Source organism: Podarcis melisellensis (genome assembly GCF_964234715.1).
Source record: "Podarcis melisellensis genome assembly, chromosome: 1".
Lineage (NCBI taxonomy): Eukaryota > Metazoa > Chordata > Lepidosauria > Squamata > Lacertidae > Podarcis > Podarcis melisellensis.
In genome coordinates this window covers 85,340,814-85,353,444 of record NC_138528.1, presented here as the reverse complement: position 1 = coordinate 85,353,444, position 12,631 = coordinate 85,340,814, and the positions used below count along the sequence as shown (strand labels likewise).

Genomic DNA, 12,631 nt, shown 5'->3' with positions numbered 1-12,631 from the left:
TGCTCAGCTGCCCAAGATTTTGGTTTTGGGGAGTAGGAATATTGGGGAGGCAAAAGTTCCTCCTGATGTGCTCAATAAGAGATGGAAGACCGTCTCACATGTGTACACCTGCCTCTCCAGATGGGGGGACAAAGTGACAGGATTGTGCTTATAAGATGACCCCCCTGAGCTAGAAATAGGCTGGCACACTCAAAAACAAATACACACATTCTGAAAATAAGGATGCACGTTTCAGCATCTCATCATCCCAGGCGCTGCCGTCTACTGCTCCATCACTTCTCCCTCCCACCCCCCAAGCACACCTGGATCCACTACCAAACACCTTTGCAGGTGAAAGGCTGCCAGTCCCACTCGCCATGCCTCATGGATAAGCAGCAGCACCAACAAAACCTTCTGGGGGACGGGGAGCTCAAGAAACGAGCCTGAACCCCACCGTTTTTTTGCCATTTCACTTCGCACTGCGTGAGAGATCAGCATCCAAGTAGATCCCTCCTCATTAGCATAGTAGAGCCCGTTATGTGATCAGGCTCCTCCCTGCAGAGAGGCCCTGCCTGGCCCCTGCCTGTGGGTACACCCTGCATGTGGCTCCAGCCTGACACCACCCGAGATTGCTAGTTTGCTTTGAAGACGTCCTTCCGCAGCCGCACTTCCTTCAGCACCCGGGCCCGGAAGGTGTCCCAGTCCTCGTCCCTTTGGCGCTTCATCCCCACGGCTTCTTGGACCTCCGGGCAGTGCGTCCGCAGGAAGGGATTGTACTGCTTCTCCTCACCGATGGTAGAAGGGCACTTTAGGGAAGAGAACGAGACAGGCACACACTGTGAGCATGGACAACGGGCAGCACAAAGCAGTAACTCTCCTCCTAGCTGCTTTCGCATTTGCTGCTTTCCTTTGAATGGAGGCAAGGCGAGGCCAGGACTTTGGCATGTTGGGCAAATCGGACCACCTCAGCTTTATACCTGGCCCTTTTTGCTCTTTCAAATTTGACCTCTAACGCTTTTGATCTTTGCCCGCGAGTGGCTTTTTGCAGGATGTGAAAGCAGTACAGACAACATAAAGCTCCCCATCGGGCCATGCCAGCTTTGACCTTGGTGATGTTTTGCACAGATCCCAACCAAACTATTGCAATGGAGCCTCGGTTCTCGAACGTCTCCATTGACAAACAATTCAGAACCGAACGCCAAAAACCCGGAAGTAGAACGGCTTGCATTGCGTGTTTTTCCATTTTTCCCAATGGATTTTGCCAACTGCCCATTGAACCTTGGTTTTGGAATGTTTCGAAAGTCGAACGGTCTTCTGGAACAGATTACGCCCGAAAACAGAGGTTCCACTATACCAGTATTGCTACTCAAAAATGTAATTTAATTCGGTGTTAGGTTATGGCATTGCAAAGGCCACCACTGCTCTCTGCACAGATGGCTCACAGTTATTATTATCATTTATTAAATTTGTTAGTCACCTTTTTTTGCCATGGCAACTCAAAACGACTTACCGAAAGAACAGACGTACCTTAAAACCACGGAACATTCCGCTCCCACTCTAATAGGCCATAGATAGTTAAAAGCCAAAGGCCTGGTTAAAAAGGAATGTTTTTGCCTGGCGGCCAAAGATATGCAAGGTTAGCCTCCCTGGGAAGAACATTCCAAAAATGGGGAGCCACCACCAAAAAGGCCTATTCTCATATTCTCACAATCTGGGTAAGTGGAACAGTGGAAGGAGTAGACACATAGATGCAGGTGAGGTTCAGATAACTGCAGAGAGAGATACTATACAAGGGCTGGTGAAACTAGGCCAAGCTCTGCAACAGAAATGAACCCAGAAGGAATTTAAGACTTAGGTAAGCAATAATGATGAAAATGGGCAGCAATTACAGGCACAGGAACATCACAATGAAAGAGAGACTGAGGTGGAGGGGGCAGGGGACAGTGGCGCCCAGCAAAACTGTGGATGGAGTTTCCACACACATGCTTGCCTGAGTACTTGCACACTTGGTTGGGTGTGGTTAATTCCCCCCCCCCCCGGGTTTTTTCAGGTGATACCTGAAAAGCAAGCTATTGATATCTCACAGAAAGGAAGGCAAAGTGCATGGCAAGCAACTGAGGCAGTGAGACCACAGCATGCAAGAATTTGCCAAGAGACCCACAACCTCCCAGACAAGCAGATCCCAGCTGAGAAAGTACCACCTGCCACATTCCCCAGGCCGGTTTTGCACCAGACAACCACCCCATTCCAGACTTCCAGAAGGGAGGAACCAAAATCAGAAACCAGATGCCTGCAGTTAAGAAGACAGAGGCAGGAAACTCCCTGGACAGGTGTGGATGGAGGCGGCTGGACAAAGAGGGCCTTGGAGAAGTGGGCATGTGCCCGATGCACAGGAAGGGAAGGGGAATGGAGGGAAACAAAGAAATACACACACACACACACACACACACACACACAGCCAGCAGGTTGAGTCTCTTGTCTATAAGAACACTCCAAGATCCATCAATTCTGCCCCCCACCCCAACCACTTTTCTCCAATTCTCTCTTGATTCTACAGGGACCACAGCTGATCTGAAAGAACCATCTCATGCATGCATGCACCCACCCCTCTCACCGTGCTTCTCTTCTCAACCCGCTGTTGATTCACCCACTGTAGCTTCTGCTCCAGGACGGGATTCTCCAGATCCAGAAGGCGTGCAAACATTAAGCACTCTGAAGCATACTCGTGCCCTATTAAAAAAAGAAAAGGAGCAGGCAGTCAACAGGGGCTGTGCTGAGGCAGGGCTTCATCCTGCTGAGTTTCATTCCCAGTGACCCTCTAGTGCCTTCACCTCCTCTAATTCCCAACCAGCCACTGCCCTACTTCAGGACCAGCGTAGAAGGAGATGGGCATCGTTTCTGCCCGTGCAGCTATTCCAACTCCTACCTGGCCAAAGCAGTGTGTCTTCAGCAAGATCAGCTGCCGTGTCCAGCGATGCCAGCATTGTTTCTGGCGTCCCTTCAAATATCCGACCTGGACGGTTAAGGAACAAGGGGTTAATTTCTACAGGGAAGAAGCACAAAAATAAAGTGCTTCCTCACAGCCAGACGGAAACAAAAGGAGTTGCTTTATACCAAATCATACCACTGATCTGCCTAGCTCAACATTGTCTCCACTGACTGATGGCGGCTTTCCATGATTTCAGACACGGATTGAACTTGGGGCATTTGCACGCAAAGCAGATGTTCTACTGCTGAGCTACAAGCCTTCCTCTGACACCTTTTCTCCCCTTAAGTGTCTCCTCTCTCACAGACACTGCACACCTCCCAGAGACGGACCAAATCACCTCTCTCCTATTCCCACCAACAGTCTTGGAGCTTGTTGTAGATGTCTCCACACAAATTAAGCACTGGGAGCACAAGTGCAGCTGCTGCCTTCTAGTGCCTTGGGGAGGCTTTCATATGTGGAGAAGCACAACCTCCCAGGAAGCAATGGCTGTTCTATATCCCCCTTCCCCACTGACTTACCACAGCCGGAGAGGAAAAGGAGGTCTCCCGAGAAGAGAGAGGCTGGCCCTTCGAAAGGTTTGCCATCCAGCACGTACACCATATGCCCCACAGTGTGTCCCGGCGTGAAGAGGGCCTTGAAGTTCAGACGTCCTATCACAATGGTCTCTTTATCTGAGAGGGGACTGGAATGCAACAGTTGGGTTTGTGATCATGAGGAGTAAGGAAAACCATATTGCCAGCCTGGAAGACCTTAGCGTGGCCCATAGGCCAACCTAGATGTTGGCTCCCACTAAGGGCGCAGAAATCACACCTCCGTGGCTAGGAGGCTGCCCGCCTGTCTGCATGCTCCTCCACTGCTCTTGGTGGCTGGGCCGCAAGCATTGGAGGGGGCGCCGATATAGCTACTTACCAATGGTGCAAAAGAGCCTAGGTATGCCTCTGCACAGAGGAGACTTGGACCCCAGTTGTTGACTGGCCAAATGCTTCCTATGGAAAATGTCATAGCAGCTTGCCATAGAGTGAGGGGGGGGGGACCTTTGCCCTGTCAAGAGCCACATTCCCTTGAAGATAATCTGTCAGATGCCACACCCCTTTCCCCTCTCTTTCTCTCTCTCTTTTTTCTCCCCCTGCCCAATGGGATGTTTAAAGGTAAAGGTAAAAGGACTCCTGACCATTAGGTCCAGTCGCTGACAACTCTGGGGTTGTGGCGCTCATCTTGCTTTACTGGCCAAGGGAGCCAGCATACAGCTTCTGGGTCATGGGGCCAGCATGACTAAGCCGCTTCTGGCAAAGCCAGAGCAGCGCATGGAAACACCGTTTACCTTCCCGCTGGAGCGGTACCTATTTATCTACTTGCACTTTGATGTGCTTTCAAACTGCTAGGTGGGCAGGAGCAGGGACCAAGCAAGGGGAGCTCACCCCACTGCGGGAATTCGAACAGCCGACCTTCTGATCAGCTTCCATTGCTCCATCCATTTAGTGATCCCACCCCATATTTCCACTCCCCCTCACTCTCTATCTGGGACCTTCCAGTCTTCATGAAACTGGGCTGAGGGGCCACAGATTGCCCATCCCTGCTTAGGAGGAGGAGGAGTCAGGAACACTAGCAAATGCTGCAGCTGCTCCCCAGGAACCCTTTTAGCAGATATTAGAGAACTTTGGATTATTCTTTACAGCCTCCCGACAGATCCCCAGCTAATGGGAGGATTTGCCTTTACATTCCAGGCTCAGCAGGGGAACATTTTATCCAACACTTATCCACAGGGGAGGAGAAATAAAAAGGTCACTTACTCTGTCAGTTCTGGGATGTCGTCATAGCTGCTGCCATAGACTCGGCAAGAGCTGTGCCGCCGCCTCAGCGCTGCATTGCCTCCACTGTGATCCCTATGAGAGAAAACACACTTCTTATAAAGCCACAGTGTAAAAAAAAAGCTCAACTACCTACCAGTCCTCATTTCACCTGCCCAGTACCCAGAACCAGAGATGTGTTCCCAAAAAAGGCATGATGGGGGCAATTCCCTCCCAGCTGGGTCACAGAGAATGAAGAGTCCCAAATATTATATTCTTTCCCTGCCCCCCTCCACAAACGTCTGCATGGATGGCACCCAAAGATGGCCGCACAGCATTTGCTCAGCACACCTGTATTTTGAGGCCTTCTAGGGCCCATCGAGGGAAAGGGAAGGAGGGAGCCCCCTTACCAATGCTTGTGAGTGCACAGGATGGCCTCCAGCGTCACCCCCTCTTCCTCGATGACCGACTGCAGAGAGAGAGAGAGAAAGGTTTATAGGAGAGGCCTGTGTCCTGCATCCCAGGAAAAGGCAGGAAAGAAAGCTAGCCTGAAACAGAGGAACATCCTCCTGCTCTGTATAAGAGAAACAGGTGCTGCATGGCAAAGGCAGGGGAGGGGCTTATGGCACTGCAGGAACCAGAGTCACACAGCACAACCAGAGGGACTGAGAAAGGCAAGGCAGCTGATCCCTATTTCAGGGCTTAGATAAGTCTAGCAGAAGGCCATTCCGATAAGATATGTGACTCAACAGAGCAGGAGAGAGCAGTGTGGAAAGTGACAAACACACAATAGCACCACAAGCAAATGTGAAGAGCAAAGAGGCTTGGAAATATCAACAATGAGATTTCTAAACTGTTTTTTTAAAAAAAAAAAGCCTGTAAATGTTTTTAAAAAACAATTGCATGCATAAAGTGCTGTCTTCCAGAACTAATGTTTGTACAGATATTAAGTCTTGTATGCAGACATCCACCTGGCATCAAAACAGACTTCGAAAATCATTTACATTAAAAATTAAGCTCACGTCCACAGGATATACTTCAATATAAAGCAGTAATATAATTTCTCCATAGCGGCTGCTGTGACTAGGACAGAAAGGGGATTACTGTCCTATTATATTGTTAATAAACCATATAAATAAACTGATCTTCAGTTAGTTTTTTAACTGTTTTGTAAATGTTTTTAACTCTCTCTCTCTCTCTCTCTCTCTCTCACACACACACACACACACACACACACACACACAGAGAAGCAACACATGAAGTGACAACACAAACTGATTAAGAATAAGTCTCATGCCAGCATACAAGAAAGCACCCAGGCCAAGCTGAACTTAGGGATCTGCAATTGATCTCTTGGCAGGGACACTGGGCAAAAGGGATGCTGCGCTGTTTTTGTGATCAAAATCCCCACCTGCATTTCTACACAGGTGGTGCACGCACATGTGTTTTATCACAAAAACTGAAACCTCCAAGCCTTAATTAATCCAGGGGGTGGGGGTAGAAGAGAGACTGCAAAATTTATCATGGCTTTTGGCTTGGCCCTCTAATCATGCAGACTCCTGTTACCACATATGAATTAGGGGATAAGGACAGGGCTTACTGATGAGAGAGTAGTAGTATTTGCAATATAAATTGCATTTAAACTGGGAGTTACTCCATTATGCCCAGGTGCATAATTGACTGTCTCTTGGTCTCAAGGCAGCAAGGGCACTTCCACCATGTCACTATTCTTGACAGGCCCATTTCCCCCAAAGGATCCCATGCATCATCTAAATTTGTTAGTCACTCAATGTCTCCTCCTCTGGGCAATGTACAATACATTAAAGGGCCAGTGTAAGGTTTAGTGCCCAAGCCTTCAGCTCCTGGGCAGTGCCACCTTCCCCCATCAGAGTTACATATTCCCAGGCCATCTGTCTTCTATCCACTCTGTTCAGCTATAAAAAGGTTACTGGAACTGGAGCAACAGAGCACTAAGTTTGTGCATTACATTCGCCTCCCAGAGTGCGTCCAGGCAATGTTGCTCCTTGGCTAGGATTCCTTCCGGTTTGTCTTTGTGGAATTTCCTTGCAGGTACGGGCATATTTTGTTGCTTCTGCTTCAGCATTAAGCTGTTACTTCAACTGCAATTCACACGGCATCGCTCTCTATCAGAACAGCACCTAGACAAAGCCCCTGAACTGGGTCAAGGAGGGAGGAATTGCTTCCAGCAGCCCCTCACCCTTCAGTTCCGAATCTGGATCCCCAGCTTTTCCTCTCCAGGTCACTGGTCTGGCTGTCTCATCCGGCCACCCGGCATGTCTCCGCCGGCTGCATCTGAACAAAGCAGCACAGCCGCTTCTCAAGTATAACAGGAAGAGCCAGCCGGACGGGAGCCTTTGAAGGGAAAACACGAAACAAGCCCCAAGCAGGAGGGATGGTGCGCATCATGTGAGGCTGCTGCTCTAAACTTGGAATGACCTTGGCCGTGGCCAGCTCCTACTTAGCCAATTGCAGATGGTCAGGAAAGCACGGTGGTGCTCAGGCAAGAGGCAGTGAGGAGCAAGCTCTGGGGACGGCTCAATCACAGATTTAAAATCTGAAAGCAGCAACTAATACCACTGAAGGAAGTCAAACATGTGCATCTCTGGGCAGGGCGGCTGGCCCCAACTCAATGTAAACAGGGCTCCACATGCCAAGGCAACAGTACAAATTGCATTATCAGTTTTCAATCTCTGCTTTAACAGCACTTGCCCCTGCAGCAGGGGAGGCACTCTCCTGGCAGTTCCCCCAGCCACCCCCAAAAGCAGATGAGGTCTCAGCCAGCGAATGGGTGATTCATGCGCAACCATGTGAGGGAAGTTTGGGGTCTGAATGAGTGGGAGGCCCAGCTGAGCGAGCAGGAAGGCAGCTGGGTGGGTGGCCAAGCAGGCCTTAACAGGCTTCCCATTGCTGCCCCCAATTTGCCCAGAACTTGCCCCTCAACATATTTATTCCCCTCTGTGAGTGACAGCAGGATCTTGGGACTGGGGTGAGCTATGAGTGGCTAAAGGGGCTTTGAGGGTTGGGAAGGAGGCTGTGGGTTGGAGACGAATATGAACAGGGGCAGCAACCCCTAGTTTTTTGTAAAAGGTTAAACCTAGCTTAGTTTACAACTGATTTAGTGAATGTAGTTTCTTTCTTTTAATGCAGCTTCCTTTTTCTTCTGCTGCCTTTCTTCTGCTTTAAATAAAATCTGTTCCTTTTATATTTCAACCATGAAGTTGCTTACCTTTTTTGTCTAGCTGTAGGAACTGGATTACTTGCATTACCTAGCCTGCAATTCCCTCCTGCTCTAAGCTTGTAAAGAGAGGGGAGTGGAAAGGACAGATGGAGGACTTGCCTGGCCAGATCAAGGGGCTTACTACGAGGAATCCTCTCTTCTCATGTTAATCCTCCACAGCTCCAGGCACCTCCCAGTATGGGAGCAAGGAGGGGAAATGGGAGGTAGTGGCATTTGAGGATTAACACACAGAACGCCTCCCTACCTTCTTTTTCTGAGAGAAGCCAGGTGGGCCATGGGCCTCTCTGCCACATTCCCATACTGGGAATGGGTGCTGAGAGATTTGCTACCCATAGCAAATGATTCCTGCATTGCAAGAGGGTTGGACCAGATATGACCCTTTGAGTCCCTTCCAACCCTCCAATTCTATGATGCCATACTTCCTGACTTGCAGCACAGCCAGTTAGCCATTGTGCTATGCTGGCTCTTGGTTTAACTGGCAAAGAATCCCAGGAATTATAACCTGCTGATGACACGAGGAACTCTCTAGATTTCTACCCCCTCCCATCCACCTATACTAGAGTTCCCTGCGGAAAGCAAAACTGCTGCCATATTAGCAAAAAATATACAGAGTAGCTGCTCCACCTGCTCTGTTGGAAGTGCTGTTCCTATGCATAGAAAGAGTCACCCATGTATTTGGGATACTGAAGCTTCTTTTGCAAGTGCAGTGGCTGAACCAGATGATGACCAAACATGCAGATGCCTTCAATGCTATATTATTAATAATAATATAAATGTTTATAAGATGCCTTCCTGGACCAAGTCCAGATATCCCACATATAGGGATATCTGCCAGGACCTTCTGCGTGCAAGACAGATGCTCTACCACTGAGGTACAGCCCTCCCCCTTTAAATCTGAAGAATCAAATAAGGAAGGAAATGCTAGTCTTGCTCCACAGGGAGAGAGGAGGGGCGATAGGTGTCACGTTTTGTCTCTCTCACCTGTACCGCCAGTGGGTCAGAGGGGTCTACAGCTGCAGCCATGTTTGAGCCAGTATCAATAACAAGATAGCTGTAGTTATTGGATAGGACAGGGATGGGAAGAATCTTCACTCCTAGGATGACAGAGGCAGACACAGAGCAAAGGAAAGCAGGAAAGTCAACACAACAGACCTTAGCAAATGCTGCAATTTTTACGTTAGCATTTATTTTCTTAATACTATCTCTTGTAAAATCACCTTATTTTTAAAAAAAGACATATAATATCATCTAGTGTCAGACAATACAGACAAAATTATCTATTATCAATACATACTAAAGTATTAATAAAATTGCAATATCATAGTAAAATGACACCAAGTGCCTTCAGTGCTGCAGCAGACAGGCAGCTTATATATATATACACACCCTGAGCTCCTTTGGGAGGAAGGGTGGGATATAAACTTAATAAATGAAGAAAATATACTTTTAAAAGGACAAAGAAGCACTAATTAATACCACTTCAGACTGCTGGAAGGGTTTCGTAGGAGTGAATGCTCCTCCATACAAAGGTGTTCCCTCCACACAGAAAACCAGCACCTCAGGCTTTTCTTTGACAGACTAGTTTCCTACATGGAGGGAATTATTCTGAATGGAGGAGCATTTAGCAACACCCCCCACTGCCATCTGAATAGTATAGACCAAACATAGGACTAAGTAACCGTGTGAGAACAAGGCTTGAACTTCATGTGGGTGACCACTCTGTGGGAGGATTGTGGAGAGTCTGTTAGGGCGGTTTGTTGGGGTTTTTCCTTTTTAAAGGGTTGGGTGCGCAAAGAGAGAATAACATGGTCCCAAACACTTGCTTGTTTCTTATGCTGATAAATAAACCTCTGCATAATATAAATGCAAGTACAAACACAAAACAAGAGTTAAGCAAAACTGTTCAAAGCATTTTGGGTACTCTGGAGCAGGAGTGGTGGCAGTTAACAAACAAGTTTATTTAAGCAACTGAGGTATTTCCCCCTCTGAAATAGCAGAAGTGGGGCGGGGGAGAGAGAAAGAGAAAGTGAAATAATAAAAAAATAAAACCCCAGACACTAGCTTGCTGCTGCATGTTCATCTTACTTCAGAAATCAAACTTGCTTATGCCCCTTGCAAGAGCTTAGGCACAAGGAACAGTGTTTAGAGTCTTGCACGTATTAAAAAAGAAAACCTAAACTCGAAACAGAAAGCCCCAGTTCTTCCAATTTCAGGTGTGGTGTGTAATTATTTTCGGGCGTCAAATGTCTGGATTTTCAGGAGGGGTTCATGGGGGAAGCATCTCAAGCAGCTGGATTCCATAAAGGAGTCAAGATTTTGCACTCTGCACACACCACTCTGCAGGTGTTGCCTCTGGCCATTAATCGCCTGGAAATTTCATCAAAAGAAATACCCAAGCAATGCACCTCGAAGCAGCAAAGCACACAGGCTAATCGGAAATGCATTGGCAAAAAGACTGGGCACTCACCGCTGAACACCACAGGCTGAGGAACAGAGTGCCCCTGGGGGTAACGCTCCCGCGCTTTCTTCACCTGGCGCTTGTAGAACAGGTAGCCCAGCCGAGTGTGGGCATAGAGATTATACCTGAGGGACAGGAAAGACCAATAGTGAGCTGAGCCTGAACATGTTCATAAACATCATTGACATCATTCCTTCCATCGAGAGTATGCTTAACCATGCAGAGAGCTAATAGCTGTTTCTGTCTGGCTTCTACAGCAAAGCCAAGTAAAATTTTATAGACGGCTGCAGGCTATGGGGATTAAAACCCTGGGAATCTAGCACAGCACAGATCCACCCAGCCATGCTGGCGATGCTGCTTCAGATTAATGGCATGTACTTGGAATATGCCAGGTCTCTCTCAGCCTCCTGCATTATTATTTCTTTTCAAATAATATTTGAATAAAATTATGATAGCACTATTTTGCTTTGCACTTTTTCACAAGCTGTCACCTAACCAAGCGGTTAACTTGTTAAATGTTCTCCCCTACCACTCCCAAGTGTGAATGCCGGGAGAAGAGGGCTTCATTTCAGCCAGTGCTCAGCCCTGCAAAGCTGCTTTCAGCACAAAACTTTTACATTCAGAGCAGGTTTGGTAATATGGAAGAGTGCATCTGAGCATGAGCAAAGTGTCCTTTCCTTCCTACTATGTGAGCTGGCCTCCACAAAACTGAGGTAAGTGAGATGGCATAACTCTCAGGACAGTCTAAACTACAACTGTAGGATCTTCAAAGTCTGCTGTGGATTCCCTGTTTCTCTACTGTGGAATATTGTGTCTCTTATCACAGGCAGGGTAGAGTACCGTCAGGCACTAGTAAAATCTCCTGAGCTATGAAAGTAAATAGTCAGTTACATGGAATTGAAAAGGGACCAAAAAAACCAGCTGATTTGGTTAATATACAGGACAAAACAAGTGCACTACAGAACAGTGTAAGAAAACTCTTGTTATGCCAAGCTGCCTGCTACATACTTTTCTTTCCTGACATTTTTTTATTTGTTACATTTGGTATATTTTTCTATAATGCACTTCACACCCACCATTTTGAAGGCCATGCAAAAGCTCTAATTATTTCTGAACCTGTAGACACTCCCCACATATTTCCAAGCTTTGCTCCATAGCCATGAGGGCTGAAAGCTTATAATTAAAAAAACACACAAAAGACTGGATGCTCTCATAAACCCTTTAGACTTTTCAGCCAAAAGTCTGAGTAATACTATTGAAAGTATTACACATGAATTTCAGAAGCCCAGTCATCTCAAGATGGTTTGTGGGGCACACACATTAAGCAATCCAAAGGAGTCAGTGGGTATCACTCTTGCTCTGGACTCCGCTATGCCTCCAGGACCATCAACTTCAGAAAACACCATGGTCCAAAATGAGGAGGAAAAAGAACCAGCAGCAGAAAGAATCAAGCTTGCTATTTTATTCAAGCTGCTTGGAAGTTCCTGCTGATGCCTAGTCACACATCACATGAGACCTTGGTATCTTAGATGATGGAAACCTTGTAAGATTAGAAGACAACGCAATACCATCACATGCAAATAGCATAACAATGGACATGGAATGATATAAACTGTTATAATGCTTCAAAGAATGTGCTAGAATGTGTCAAAGTGACCTGAGAAAAGTACTGCCAAGAAGAAAGTGGTCCCAGTTCAACTTTCACTCCCAACAGGTTACAGTGGTACCTCGGGTTAAGAACTTAATTCGTTCTGGAGGTCTGTTCTTAACCTGAAACTGTTCTTAACCTAAGGTACCACTTTAGCTAATGGGGCCTCCAGCTGCCACCACGCCGCCGGAGCATGATTCCTGTTCTCATCCTGAAGCAAAGTTCTTAACCCAAGGCACTATTTCTGGGTTAGCGGATTCTGTAACCTGAAGCGTCTGTAACCCAAGGTACCACTGCATAGAAATGTATAGTCAATGCCAGGGGTATAGAAGCTCCGGCCTGCAGGCTTATTTAGGCTGAGCAGGGGGCTCACAGAGTCATCAGAAGAGAGGTGACATTTTCTTCACAAATCCATTCTTGACATCTGTTCCTTTGATTAAAGAGTCCCAGCAGTGCAATGTTTCCCTTTGGCATATACACAACACGGCTGAAGTGAAACCATTAATTGCTC

At 47.3% G+C, this 12,631-nt stretch overlaps 1 protein-coding gene across 2 annotated transcripts in view; it reads right to left on the bottom strand.

Annotated features, from left to right (window-relative positions):
• Positions 1–294: 294 nt before the first annotated feature.
• The window catches only part of LOC309375153 (putative hydrolase PNKD), a 30,986-nt gene continuing 18,649 nt past the window's right edge, over positions 295–12,631 (bottom strand). For both annotated transcript variants that reach the window (XM_081920692.1, XM_081920693.1), the window contains exons 2-9: positions 10,482–10,597; positions 8,996–9,108; positions 5,166–5,224; positions 4,759–4,851; positions 3,487–3,650; positions 2,906–2,992; positions 2,594–2,709; positions 295–785 (exon numbers count right to left, since the gene is read on the bottom strand). In XM_081920692.1, the coding sequence (XP_081776818.1) occupies positions 612–785; positions 2,594–2,709; positions 2,906–2,992; positions 3,487–3,650; positions 4,759–4,851; positions 5,166–5,224; positions 8,996–9,108; positions 10,482–10,597 (922 nt within the window). In that variant the 3' untranslated portion in view covers positions 295–611. The remainder of the gene's footprint in view (positions 786–2,593; positions 2,710–2,905; positions 2,993–3,486; positions 3,651–4,758; positions 4,852–5,165; positions 5,225–8,995; positions 9,109–10,481; positions 10,598–12,631) is intronic.